The sequence below is a fragment of the Lycorma delicatula genome, chromosome 1 (assembly GCF_047948215.1).
Source record: "Lycorma delicatula isolate Av1 chromosome 1, ASM4794821v1, whole genome shotgun sequence".
In the NCBI taxonomy this organism is placed as follows: Eukaryota; Metazoa; Arthropoda; class Insecta; order Hemiptera; family Fulgoridae; genus Lycorma; species Lycorma delicatula.
This window is the reverse complement of record NC_134455.1, coordinates 73,088,874-73,103,326: the sequence shown is the minus strand read 5'-3', so window position 1 is coordinate 73,103,326 and position 14,453 is coordinate 73,088,874. Positions and strand designations below refer to the sequence as shown.

The following is a 14,453-nucleotide window of genomic DNA, read 5'->3' as shown; positions in this document are numbered from 1 at the left end:
GACTGAAAACTAATTTTTTTCAGTGATTTGTTTAATTTGAATATTTCTTGAAAAAGATTTTTTTGTACTAATTACACAACGAATAAAACCTATCTTAGTTCAAAATGGACATTTACATAAGTTTGATAAAAAAAATAAAAAAATAAAAAAAATTCATGATGAGGTCTGTAAATAATGTAAAGAGACTGGTTCAGAAAAACTTTGGACTATATCACTTTCGAAATAGTTCCCTTGGGAAGCCACGCAGTGCTTCAAAAGATTTTCCCACTCTTCATAGCAGTATTGGAACTCAGAAACCAAAACATCCTTCAGATGGTCGGTTAAATTTTTTTTAATGTTTTCTACTGTTCCAAAATGGTGTGCTTTGAGGTGTTTTTTTAAAGTCTGGAACAGGAAAAGTCACAGGGCAAGTCAGGTGAATAAGGTGGTTGAGGAACTACAGGAATGTTTTTTTCCCATAAAACTCATTAACTGAGAGTGCAGTTTGACAAGGTGCATTGTCGTGATGCAGCATCTAATTGTCTTTGACGACTGATCTCACTTGAACAACTCTTTTCCACAGTCTTTCAAGAATTTCTCGATAAACATATTGATTTACACAATCTGTCCTGCAGACAAAAATTACATAAGTCTCTTGATTCGCTCAACTTATTTAGTTGACTTGTTTAGTTACTTATCTCTTTCTGACGTTAACGGTCTTCCAGAGTGTGGATCATCCGCAACTGATTCTCAGCCATCTGAAAATGCTTTAAACCATCTAAAGACTTTGGGCTTGCGACAGAGCGTCATCTCTATATACCCTTTTCAATTGTGAAAAAGTTTCAGTAGCATTCTCACTGAGTTTAACACAAAATTTGATTCCACAACACTGCTCATAATTAGTATCACTAGTTTTTGTAATGCACAACAAAAACTCATTTCATGAAAAATTTGTTTATGTCTCACTTTGCAACAATAAACTAAAAATATTAATATCTAATATAAATCAGCTGTTCTTAAAAACATATGTAACTAATAACTTTACAGTGTTGCCAATTTAACTGCCAAAAAAACTAGTCTCATTACTTTATTTACAAACCTCATAAATGCTAAAACAGAAAATTATAATAACAAGGCACCTGTTATTACTGTATAAGGCACCTAATAATGTACTGTATAAAACAAATGAAAAGCAATATCACAATATTATAAAACAATAATTAGTAAGACAAAACTGTTTTTTTATGCAATCAAGCTGGTCAAAGCTTCTTTTTACAATCAAGAAAAGAATTCCTTATCATTTTTTAAAGAACACAGTTTATTTATGCTAATAAACAGTAGTAACAGTACTTTAGTAATAATTATTAATGGAATAAATGTAGGAATAATACAAGGTGTGGTTCAAAAATAAGGGCTGATGAGTTATAAATGGGCAATGAGCGATTGCCAACAATGGTTCATGCATGCATGAATCATTGTCATTGCAGTTTATTGTTGTCTGCCTTTGCAAGAGAGTTTGTTAAAATGAATGTGGTATAGCAAATTCCTCCAGTTGTCAAGTTCAATCAATGATTAAGTTTCTATATGCAAGAGAGCATAATGCTGCTACAATTCACTGACAATAGTGTGAAACATATAGGCCTACTGCAATTTCTGAAAGAAAAGTGAGGCAATGGTTCGTCACTTTAAGGAAGGCCATTCAAATGTTCACAAAAGTGGCAGGCCTAGTTTCAGAAATGACAATCTCGTCGAACATGTGAATGCAAAAGTGAAAGGAAATTGTCGCTTTCGAATCAGCAATCTTTCTCTAGAATTTGTAGAAGTTTCAATGATGAAATTGATGAGAATAGTGACTGAAACTCTAGGTTATTGTAAACTGTGAGCACAGTGGGTAAAAAAATTATGGACAAGTGGCACAAAGATCAAAGAATGATAACTGCACATGCTCTTTTCTTGACCACTTTAACCATGAGAGACATATTTTTCCCCCCCTATCATCACTTATTATGAAATGTGGATTTTGTATGTCAATGCTGAGAAAAAATAACAATCAATGCAGTGAATTCATTTCCAGTTTCTAAACTGAGAAAATTTAAACAAGTCCAGTCTTGAAGGAAAGTCATGACAATTGTATTCTGGGACCAAATGGCTGCGCTTTAGATTGATTTCATGGAATCAGGAACATCCATCACATTCCAAGTCTATTGTGAAACACTTTCTAAATTGCCTTATGCCATTCAAATCCGACAATGGTGAATGCTGAGATCAGGAATTTTTCTTCTTCATGACAATGCACGTTGACACATGACTGCATACACAACAGAAACAATTCAAAAATTTGGATGGGAAATTTCTGATCATACCCTTTAGTTCTGATCTCACGCCAATCTCTTCCTACACCTCAAAAACTGGCCTGCATTTAAAAGATTGTGGTTACAATCCCAGGCAGCAGAATTTTATTCAGTGGATTTAATAAAGCTCTCATTTCACAATATCAAAAGTTTGAAACAAAAAGGTGATTATGTAAAAATATAAATAAATATTAAGTATTTGTAACCATTCATAAATTTTTCATTTTTTCCCAACTGTTCTCATTTTGTTACTGAAACTTACTTCTGAACTTTACTTTAAACTTTTACTTTCTTTTTAGTTTAATATTATACTTTAGCAGTAAGTAGTAAATTTTATTACAAACTACAATTAATATAATGTACCTACCAATTTATAATTTTAATTTAATGCAATATATATACATACATACAAGGTGTGTTCAAAAAGTAATGAGAATTTTTGTTCTTGTAAAGAATTTTATTTATTTGTCAACATTAATGTTATCCAAAATAGTGCCCATTTGACATTGTGCTTTTTCTAATCCCCAAAACGCTTCTGGAACTCGATCTTTGGAATATTATTTAGCTTTTTCAGCTATTCACTTTTAATCTCATCTATGCTTGTAAAATGACAGCCCTTTAAGGTTCTCTTTATTTTTGGGAATAGAAAAAAGTCACATGGGGCCATGTCTAGCATGGCAACCGGGTAACCATTGCAGTGTTGTTTTTTTGCTAAAAACTGATGAACAAGCAATGAAGTATGAGCAGGTGCATTGTCATGTTGCAAAAGCCATGAATTGTTTCACCACAAATCTGGGTGTCACAAAACAGTGGGATGATTGAGCTTTAGTTTCGACATCATATCCGTAAACCCTTGTTTTATCACCTGTTATGACACGTTTAAGTAGTTCTGCATCATTGTTGACTTCATTTCAGGACTCCTGAGCAATTTCCATTCGCCGCTGTTTTTGTTTGAAATTCAACAATTTTGGAACAAATTTTGCAGTCGCACATTTCATACTCCAATCACCTGAAAAAATTTCATGGCATGAGCCAACTAATATCCCAACATCATCAGCGACTTCTCTGATTGTGAATCAATGAACATTCATAATCATTTCTTTCACTTTTTTCATGTTTTCATTGGTTGTTAATGTGCTAAGGCGTCCAGGGCACTCGTCATCTTCAACGTCTTCACAACCTTCTTGGAAACGCTTGTACCACTCGTAAACCCTTGCTTTACTCATAGCAGACTCACCAAAAGCAATATTTAATATTTTTAAAACATTGCTACACTTCATTCCATTTTTATAGCAAAATTTAATACAAATTCTCAGATCCACTATTTATACAAATAAAAAATCGCCAATCGTACCAAAACACATGTTATCCTTTTGACAGCTGACAACAGACTGACCATCCAATATGGCTAAAAATGTAGATACTTTTCAGACATGTTTACCAATACAACATTGAAAAAATCCTGAGAATCGGACTAATACAACCCATGAAATTTCAAAATTCTCATTACTTTTTGAACATACCTCGTATACTAGTACATAAAATTTGAAAATATATATATAAAATTCCCAAAATTGTAGAAAGAGGATGTTTAATATATAAAATGAAATTATAATTATTTTTAATTAAAATTAAATTTATATATATGTAATCATAATTATCTTGTCATTGTTATTAGATGCATTGGAAGGTTTCTAAAACACGTATTCTCAGAATGGATATTATTAGCATGAGTAGTAAGTGAATAATAAATAAAAAGAACTGTAAAAATATTATTGAAATATAATGTTCTTTTTAGTTCTTAGCCTGAATATAATAACATGTTTACTTACTTACTTTATAATGTACTAATATATATTTATTATTACTGTATGTACAAAGGTTGTCTGACAAGTTTGGAGCCTCAACAAGATGGCAGCACACATCAACAAAAGTTAGGGAATGTATTCACCCATGCATTGAAAGGTACTCACTAAAATTTCAACCATTTTGGATGCTCAGTTTTTGTTTGATATTCCTTTGAGTAAGTCATTATCAGTGTTTTTGTGAAAATGGAAAAAATCGAATATCATGGCATGATTAAATATATACATTTGAAAGGCAATGTGCCTACAAAAATTAAAACAGAGTTGCAGGCTATTTACCAGGATTCTGTCCCATTATTGCCACCGTGAAAAGATGGCCAGCTGAATTTAAATATAGTTACCTATACTTTATACTTATAGTTAATATACTTATCATCAACCAAGCTGGTTGATTCAGCTGGTATTCAGGACTAATAACATCACAAAAATACACCGAATAGTACTGGATGACCAACAAATTGGACCAAACACCAATTTTTAAATTGTGGAGTGGTTTCTGGTAGCTCAATGCCACGTATTCTGAGAATTAATGCATCCTGATAAATGGAACCATACTTCATCTGTGAAATAAAAAGAAAAGGATCAATGAATCCTTTGCCAATATTCTGTAAGAGGCAGTAACTTATAGTTTACCCTTATCATGGTGTTTTAATTCATGCACAACACTCACAGATAGGCTTTCATTTGTAAACCGTGAAATATATATATATATATAAACATGACGTTCAAGAAATTCTTGTTTGTTTAGCTAATGGTCGTGTTGATTTGTGAGGACTCCTTCCACTACAATTCGCTAAATCAGCGACAACTTCCAGAGTTTGAAAGTTGTTTCACTCTCTTAGCATTGGTAACAGAGCCAGTTTGCATTTTTTCACTAAATCTAGAATTGCTGATTTGCAGGAACATTACTTCTAGGATATGACCCTTGAAACCTTTCACAAACCAAATTTATTGAAGTTGTGGAACATATTCCTCCATAATGAAAACACGCTGCTCAATTGAATACACCATGATGCATAAGCACAACAGACTCACTGAATGGGAGGGAAAGACTTACGAGTGAGTCAGCGACCTTCAACTAATACGCATGCATGACAAGCATACCATCTTCTGAAACAGTATGTGTCAGACAGCTGAGACTGGTTTTATATGGCCCACCTGATATAATGCAATTAACTAAAAAATGTACATGAATACATTTTTATGTCACCAAATGAATTGCTAAATCATTTTATACTCCTCAATTAAGCTGTTTATTAGTTGTTTTTATTAACATATACTAATAAATTTAAGTGTTAAAGTACTAAAATTCATTTTTCTTTAGTTTTGGTAAAGTTCTTTATGAATGAAATTATAAATAAATTTATATAAACATGTAAATTTTATATTTTTACCTCTAATGCAACAAGAACATTGGCTAAAGCTTGACCATAAGTATCATGGCAATGAACTGCAATGTGATGTACTGGAACTTCTAAAAGAACAGATGATAACATAGCTCTAAAAGAACCAGGTGTTCCTATGCCAATTGTATCACCTAACGACACTTCATAACATCCCATATCCAGCATTGCTTTGACAACCTAAAAAAACAAAAGATTAAAGAAAATATTTTATCAGAGTGTGATAGATTTAAAATTAATCTTAATTATTTGAAAAAGCCCATATAATAGCAGTGAAAAAAATAAGTAATTACAAAAGTTTTATGTTTTCATTTTTTTATACTCTTTTCATGGTCTGGTAATAGATTTACTTATATAGTTATAACATATTGCTTCATGCTTTGTGCATGTGAGAACACCAACATAGAAAGAATAACTGTTGACATGTAAACTAACAGTAGATTCAGTGAATTTGAACCATACATGGCAACTGATATAATAGGAAGTGCCACCCTTGTACTGCAGGTTTCAGAAGCAATTCATATTTGGATGGGGCTAGTAAAATACATACTACTCCTATAGTTTTTATACTTTTTTTTTCAAATTACTAGTTCATTAATAAAGATATAATAATAGTTTGAGAAGTTATATTTTACACATTATCTCAAGTTTAATCATTGATAATTTAAGTATTATTTTACTCAAATCGGAACATGTAAGACATTAAAGAAAAATTTAGCTTTCATAATCTAATTCCAGTCTATTTTAGTCTTTGTAAGTGGTAAGCACAATATTTGTGTACACTATAGTTCCAAACTAAAATGTTTTTTTTCAAATTAAGAAGACAGATAGCAAAATGTGGTTAAAGCTATTTGATTTGAATGACTTTAAATTTATCTTCTAAAGAAAAAAAAACTGGGCACTAGTTTTCACTAAATCCACAAGGCAACAACAAAACAAGTCACAGATGATGAACATTAAAAACAGGTAGATGGAAAAAATTTATTCTATTAAAATAAATATTAGATCAACGTACAAAACCTAAACATATCAAAAATTTAAAAACAAAACTTTTACAATATACTTCTTCAGAAATTTTTTAAGGTTAGTGTCAAATTTTTACAACTTCTAATTTACCAACCTTAATTTAGGGCCTAAAGTTAAATTAGAAGAACAATATTGAACAGTATTTTTTTTTTTTTTAGTTTATAGCATAGTTTTTGAAGTTGGATTTATTTTTTTTTAAGTTATTTTATTTTATATTTTTAGTTTAATTTAAAATAGTTAAGATAGAGAAAAAACCACTACTTATATGAATGAAAGCTCCTTGCAAGAACACTTAAGACAGAAAATCTGGATCAACATTAAAATAAGAAATATGAATACAAAGAGTATTGTTTGAATACAAAGAGGTTGTTTGATATAAATATATATTTTAGAATCTTTAAATTTAAAAAATTTAACTTTAATTTTTAACTAATTTCCATAAAGTTCTGTGTAAAAACATTTTAATTAAAAAACAAAAAAAATCAGATTGCATATCATTACTCTAAAACAATCCAATACTTAAGATTGATGATTTAAAAAACTTGTTTTGTAGACAGGAAGTCTTTCTTTTAAAAAACTTCCATGTAATTATATATGTATATATATATATATATATATATATATATATATTATATACATATATAATTATAACTGGTTTTTCAATGTCATATAATTCAGATTAAAACTCAAAAGGGATTAACTATAGAATTGCTTTTTGATATCAGTAATATTTCTTAAGTATCACTGAATAGTAACGATAATGTATTAAAAAACATTAAATGGTAAATTTATCTTATATATCGATGTCTGACTTTATTATAATACTACAATAACACAATATAAATTTAAGATAAATACCTTAACAACTTGTTTAGGTTCAACATGACCCTCATATGGACAACCGCACACACATGAAACATAACCACGCACTCTAAGTCCATGTGCTAAAGCTACTTCAGTTACTTCTTTAAATCTTAATAAACTTTCCTGTATTGAACAATTAATATTCATTCGGCTAAATGCTTCAGATGCTGATCCAAATATTGCTATTTCTTTTACACCCGCTGCTAGCTGTAACAGTAAAAATAAATTAGTTAAAACTAAATATATACTTATTTTCATCACAAACCACAAAATGAAACACAATTTTTTCTTCTAATCACAACTGCTACTTTTTATATAGAGGATGATTCAAAACTATATTGGCAATCTTCCAAGAGCTGATTCTATGATTAAAAATGGTAAAAAAGTTCATAAAAAATATAGGCCTGAAAATGCTTCGTTAGCAAGTTACGGCTAGTGAATTTTTAGCCTGGATTTCGGATATACCGGGGAAATAAAGACTTTATGAAATTCTGGGAAGGTAAATTAAGGAGTGAATTTGTTTCTTGTAGCTTTTGAGCTAAAAATATTAAAAGAAATGAGTCACAGAACTGTACCTTCATTATTTTTAAAGATAACTAACATAAAATACAAAAACTTGGGGGTAAAAAATAATATGTTTTTGGGTTTAACATAACAAATATTTTGTTAAATGGTTAATTAAGTTCTATTTTTTTCAATTAGAAATGTAGAAAATTTAATTCTGAAAAGGTCCATGTAAATTCCTTAAGAAAAAATTGTATACAGGATATTGATATTTAATTTTATTAAAAAACAAAACAGACTGAATTGTGAAAAAAAATGTTAATAGCACAAAATAACTAATTTTGTCCATTGGTTGGAAATAACGCCTTCACTAATTTTTAATGTAATTTTTCTGTTGTTTTCATATTTGAATTACATTTTATGTTAAACGCTGTTTTCAACCTATGGACAATTTAGTTAATTCATGCTGTTAATTTTTTTCCCCAATTCAGTCTGTTTTGTTTTTTAAAAGTTAAATTTCAATATCCTTTGTTCAATCTTTTCTTAATTAATTTACATGAATCATTCAGAATTAAATTTTCTACATTTCTAATTGAAAAAAAAAAATAAAACTAAAAAATAAACAACCATTTTAACAAAGTTTTCTTACGTTAAACCCAAAAATGTGTTAATTTTTACCTCCAATTTTTGTGTTTTATGTCAGATATATTTAAAACTAATATGGAAGTACAGTTCTGAATCTATTTTTTTTATATTTTCAGATCAAAAACTATAAAAAACAACTAAATTCACCCTTTAATTTACCATCCCAGAATTACAGGAAGTATCCATTTCCCTGGGGGAACCAAAATCCAGGCTAAATCTTTCATTAGCCATAATTCGCTAATGAAATGTTTTCAGACCTATGTCCTATGTTTATATGAACTTTTTTCCTATTTTTAGCTATAGAATCAGTTTCCGAGAGATTGTCATATAGTTTTCAATCACTTTGTGTAATGAAATATTTAATTACAGAACTAGATCTGTGTCAAATGTAATAAGAGTAGATACATAAAAATTAGAAACTTCAAGGTCTTAGTATAGATATCATAAGTGATGATTTTACAGGTATGTCGAAAGAAGACATTTTCACTATAATAAATAAAGAAAGAATACTAACTCCAAAAAAAAAAATTAGAATGATCGAAAAATATAATTGAGAAAAACACTATCTAGATCACAAAAAGTCAGTTTAGCACATGTATATATATATATATATATATATATATATATATATACATGTATAGTAGCACGCAAGTTAATCCAAACACAGGCAATTTATTTATTTTTATGTTGTAGCTACACTGCTTGATCTCACCCATTCTTTAAGAAAATGTAATGTGAGGCTATTGTTCTTTGGTTATTTAGCAATTTTGAGTTACAGTATTTGTGAAAGTTTATTTCAATTTTTATTACAAAATCATATTTTCTCGTTTTGTTCTGTGTGTCTTTAATATATACATAACTCAGAGAAAGCGTTCGAAGATTGTTTCTCTTTCTGAGCATACTAGTATGACAAAACAACAGTTTCTGAGTGTGGTGTTGGACTTGGGACAGTGAATGCTATTTTAAAACAATTTAAAGAAACTGGTTCTTTTTCACCTTAAAGTAAAGGAGAATGTGGCCGAAAAAGAAAAGTTACACCAACAAAGGATCAGTTACTAGTAAAAAATATGGAAATTTAATATTCAATTAAATCTGTTCCACAGCTGCCAAAATTAGCAGCTGTGGAACAGATTTACATATGATAACTGTTAGACGCTGACTTCTTCCATTTGGACGAAAAGTTCATCAGCCAGTTAAAAAGCAGCTTTTAGCACCAGTAATATGCCAAAAATGGCTCTTGTGGGTTAAAGTAGCTACCTGGACCAAAGAAAACTGAAAAACTGTTATGTTTTCTGACGAGTTACATTTTTATGTTCAGGGGCAAAGGATTCCACACCCTAAAAAAGCATCAGATGAAAATACATCACCGGCTTATATCCAACAATCAGTTAAACATACTGAGAAAAAAATTTGTTTTGGGGTTGTTTCACATTTAAAAACCCTCGTTCATTACTTATATATAGCAATGGTATGTTGAAAAGTAATGGATATATAACGATTCTGAAGGAAAGGGTTCCAGTACAACTTCAAAACACATTCCCACAAGGTTGAGTGTTCCAGTAAGATTAGACACCATGTCATACCGCCAAAAAAGTGGAAAAAGTTTTTAAAGAAATAAGCAATAAGGTGCTGACTTGACCAGGCAACTCCCCAGACTTAAACCCATTTAAAAGTCTTTGGACAATAATTAAAAAAATGACTAACAAATGAATTGTATCACAAAAATTGACCTCATTAAAGCAATAATACTGGTACGTTTTCAAGGTGAAGAAATTAAAAAAAAGGAGTACACTTGTTAAATTGATGCCAAATTGTGTAAGTTTAGTGATGAGAATAACAGAGGGCATAATTATTACTAGCGTGATATTCACAAATTGTAAGTGTGATTTTTTTTATAAATAAAGTTACTCTTTATTAAATAACATCTGTGTTTAGATTATTTTGCCATGCTACTATGTAACAGGTGTAAGAAAATTACTTCAAGAATGAATAACACAAACACAGACAAACAAATAGACTTACAGTATTGTATCCAAGGACATCTGGGTCATACAAAATTAATTTTTTATTAACTAACAATTTTCATGAATGTTCATTTTTAAAAAGCCTAAAAACACAAGGAATGCTTCTAGCCTACAGAGAGTTGTCATGTATAGTTGAAACAATAATTAAGTATAATACAATAATAAATTATATAAAATTAATTATGAATAAAAATAATAAAAAGGGAAATAAATTTAAATCTTTATTGCTATAACTTTGATATAAAATATAAATTTTAGAAAATATATATTTTATATCTCAGTAGAATAATACATAGAAGTCTTCCTTGGTACTCATAGCTTTTCTCAACTCTACTAATACTAATGCTTACTTTACTAATACTAATAACATAAATAAAAAAGGATATAATAATAGTTTGAATTGTAATTTTAATAAAACAGAATCCCACTTAACCAAAAGTTGGGTTAACTGCAAAAAGATTAAACAGTTACAGTCAGTTTTAGGGACTAATTTTGCCAAGGACACATGTTACTAGCTTTGCTTTAAAACAATTTTATTAGAGGTGCTGAAAGGAAAACACATGATAACATTATACAGCTGTCAATGGAGAAAACGTTCCCAGAGTTATTGAAAAAGTAAATTCTTATTAAAGATGTTTTAAAAAATCATATAAAAATAACAGCCATTTGAAACAGGGTATTTTGCTCTGGTAAATTAAACAATTATTTCATGGAATTTACAAAGTCATTAATTGTTAAATCAGATATAGGTATTCTTGAATTTAAGTGAATTAAGGAAACTGTTACTGTTATTTCTTGTTTGCAGCACTGTCAGGAATCTAAAAATTTTCTTTAATGATTATTGAAAAATTCAAGAGTATTGATAAAAAATACTTTCATAACCGCTCTTCCTTCCTTTTGATTCCACTTAAATAAAAGTAGTTGGGTGTCAATATATATATATAGTTTTCTTGAATGGTAGTGTGTAGTAATATGTGAAAATGTAGTTATATGATTTTTTTAATACATTATGTAAAAAATATTTAATAAGTAACCACTTTTTAATTTATTTTCCTAAACTTCTGCATATTTAAAAGGGGATCAGAAAACACAATTTCAATTAAACAGGATTTTATTACATACCTTCCTCACAGTTGCCTTATTCAGCACAGAGGAAGTGGGCACAGCAGAGCCAGCTTATTAGTAACAATAATCTATACACTTAAAAATGGACATTTATAAGTTAATTATAAATAAAAAGGCATCTTAAGCAAGATATATATATAGAAAAAAAATGAAAAAAAAAGATTATAATTTAGTTTACATTTTGTGACAAACAAGTAACCGGTAAAACAACTATAAAAACAATTGATGTTTTTAGTAAGACAGACCAGTTTGTTATAGTATATAACAAGCAAAACTTGAAATTAAAAACAATATAATGAACTATGTTTTATTTAGAACAAATCAATTTGATAATAAAACTAAAAGATACACCAAATCTGAATATTTTTTCCTTCTTTTTTGTACTTAAAATATCATCTACTTATTTTTGGATAAAAATTAAAAAAAAAAAAAAAAGTATATACAAATACTTACAGCAGCATCTAATCCTTTCTTATTTGGTACTAATACTGGATAACTGATCCCAGGAATTTTATCTATTTTTGAGTAAACTTCTGTATGATCAGCCATTTGTGGAATTGCTTTTGGAGATACAAAGCTATGAAAAAATAAAAATACATTTAGTATTAATAGCAACAACAAAAAAGAAAAGAGAAAATTTAATAACGTAAATAAAAAGGAGTCATTTAAAAATCTTAGTTATGAGTAAAGATTGAAGAAGCAGCTTGGTTTTTTGAAGTCAGGATGAGGCCAAGCTTGGATTCCTTAGTATTCATCCTGAGATCACATTTATGAATGTTCATCATAATGTTAGAGTTTCATGAACGAAGGAAAACAAAGTAAAAAAAAAAAAAAAAATTGTGATTTGAAAATGAAATTGGCAAACAAATTCTTGTCAGAAAGTTATGAAACTCAATATGGTGGTCTTTCACCATTAAAAAAACTGGAACTTCTTACTAATGGAGATCCTGGATTTCTAACTGGAGTTACAGAGGATACTGTCATCCATTGTACAACTATTTATAAAACTATACAATTTGACTTAAAAATAAAAATAGAAAGCGCACAGATTGGATTCTTTTTCTCTCAACCAAAGATAAATAAATCAGATGAAAGTGACTTTATGGCAAATACACTTTAAAACCAAACAGGCTAAAATGTAACTGATACAGTTCAACCTTGAATTTCTAATCTACTACACAGTATGGTAAGAATTAACCCTCTGTGCCAACCCACTATTTCTACGACATATAGGCTTTAAAATAAACGTCATGTTTCTAAGCTTAAAAACCAGAAAATTGATTATTTTTTCAAGATGAATACAACAAATTTCTCAGGTTACTGAGGCAAATTTAATGGACAATGACTACATAAGCAGCCATGTTAACCATATAACTGCTGTTTTCACTTCTACTCAGAAGACGTTTAAGTGTAAGAAGAAATTTAAGTGGTCATTTAAATGTGTACATAAGCCCTTATAGACTCAAAATATTTAATCACACTTTCATTTTTAAGTAACACCATCTATAACGTAATAATAATAGTTATTTTTCAATACTGTACATATTTATTACTTTGCTTCATAAGCTTTTTTTTTTTTTATAATACATGTAAGCATAAACTGAGTTGGGTTAAAGTTAGTAAAAATTTATAATTTTCTTTATTTTTTGAAGAAAATGTTCAATAATGAAATGAAATTGTAAATTATGTGAAAAAAGATAAAAAAAAACCTGAGACCACCTTGAATTTTCTACCGTAAATAAGATATGAACTGAAAGGATCAACTGTCTGGCATAGCAAGATATAATGTGAATAAAACAGCACAAACATCATAGCACCTTTATTAATACTAGTAGACCTCATTCTACAGATAATATTACATTCCATGGAAGACAGTAAACTGTACACTACAAGCTTTTGGTTTAAGACTAGAAAGTTGTCAATGAAAAAATCTTGAAATTAAAAGGGTGTGAAATAGAAACAAAATGCTGAAGGTTAAAATCATCTTTAATAACAGATATAATTTCATGGCTAATGAACTCAGCAAGCAGTCAATACCTTGAGATTAAAATAATAATTTGCTAGTATATATGCCATCAATATATATATATATATATATATATATATATATAAATAAAACTTACAACAACATTATGTGTTTTGATTCACTATGTAATTATTTACATTAATTTATGTTTACCTAGTGGCTTCAATACATTTTAAACCAGTTTTTGATAATCTGTTGATTAATTCTACTTTAATTTCGGTAGGAATCCATTCCTTTTCATTCTGTAAACCATCTCTTGGACTAACTTCAACTACACGCACTTTTTGTGGATATCTGGAATGTTCTACTGTCCCATTCTGTAAAAAAAAGGAAAATTAAAACCCAAATTCATTAGAATAATTACAAGAATTACTAGAAATAAAAAATATATATGAGTATATACTGTATATATAAAAGCAAAGAGTCTTGGTTTGATTTTTTTAAACGATTTTTCATTTTAGATTTAATTTTTGGGATGGTTCTATTAAATACGGAATTATTAAAAGTTAACGAATAATTTTAAAGGTATAGAAAAGTAAAACAACCAACCACAGTAACAACTAAAGATGTATATATTAATAAAGATCTTAATATTGCTCTCTAATAACAATCAGTAAATATGAATTACAATTATGTATTTT

General features: G+C 28.9%; 1 protein-coding gene across 7 annotated transcripts in view; it reads right to left on the bottom strand.

Annotated features, from left to right (window-relative positions):
- Positions 1 to 14,453, bottom strand: part of Hmgcl (hydroxymethylglutaryl-CoA lyase) — a 100,375-nt gene that overhangs the window by 12,476 nt on the left and 73,446 nt on the right. For 6 of the 7 annotated variants that reach the window (XR_012755171.1, XM_075356530.1, XM_075356509.1 and 3 more), the window contains 4 exons: positions 13,966 to 14,129; positions 12,240 to 12,363; positions 7,483 to 7,695; positions 5,590 to 5,778 (listed from right to left, as the gene is read on the bottom strand). Coding sequence is in view for 5 of the 7 variants with exons in the window: in XM_075356530.1 (XP_075212645.1) it covers positions 5,590 to 5,778; positions 7,483 to 7,695; positions 12,240 to 12,363; positions 13,966 to 14,129 (690 nt within the window). In the remaining 2 variants the exon portion in view is untranslated. Of the gene's footprint in view, positions 1 to 4,474; positions 4,756 to 5,589; positions 5,779 to 7,482; positions 7,696 to 12,239; positions 12,364 to 13,965; positions 14,130 to 14,453 lie in introns of all 7 variants that reach the window. The other variant, XR_012755175.1, reaches the window with a different exon arrangement.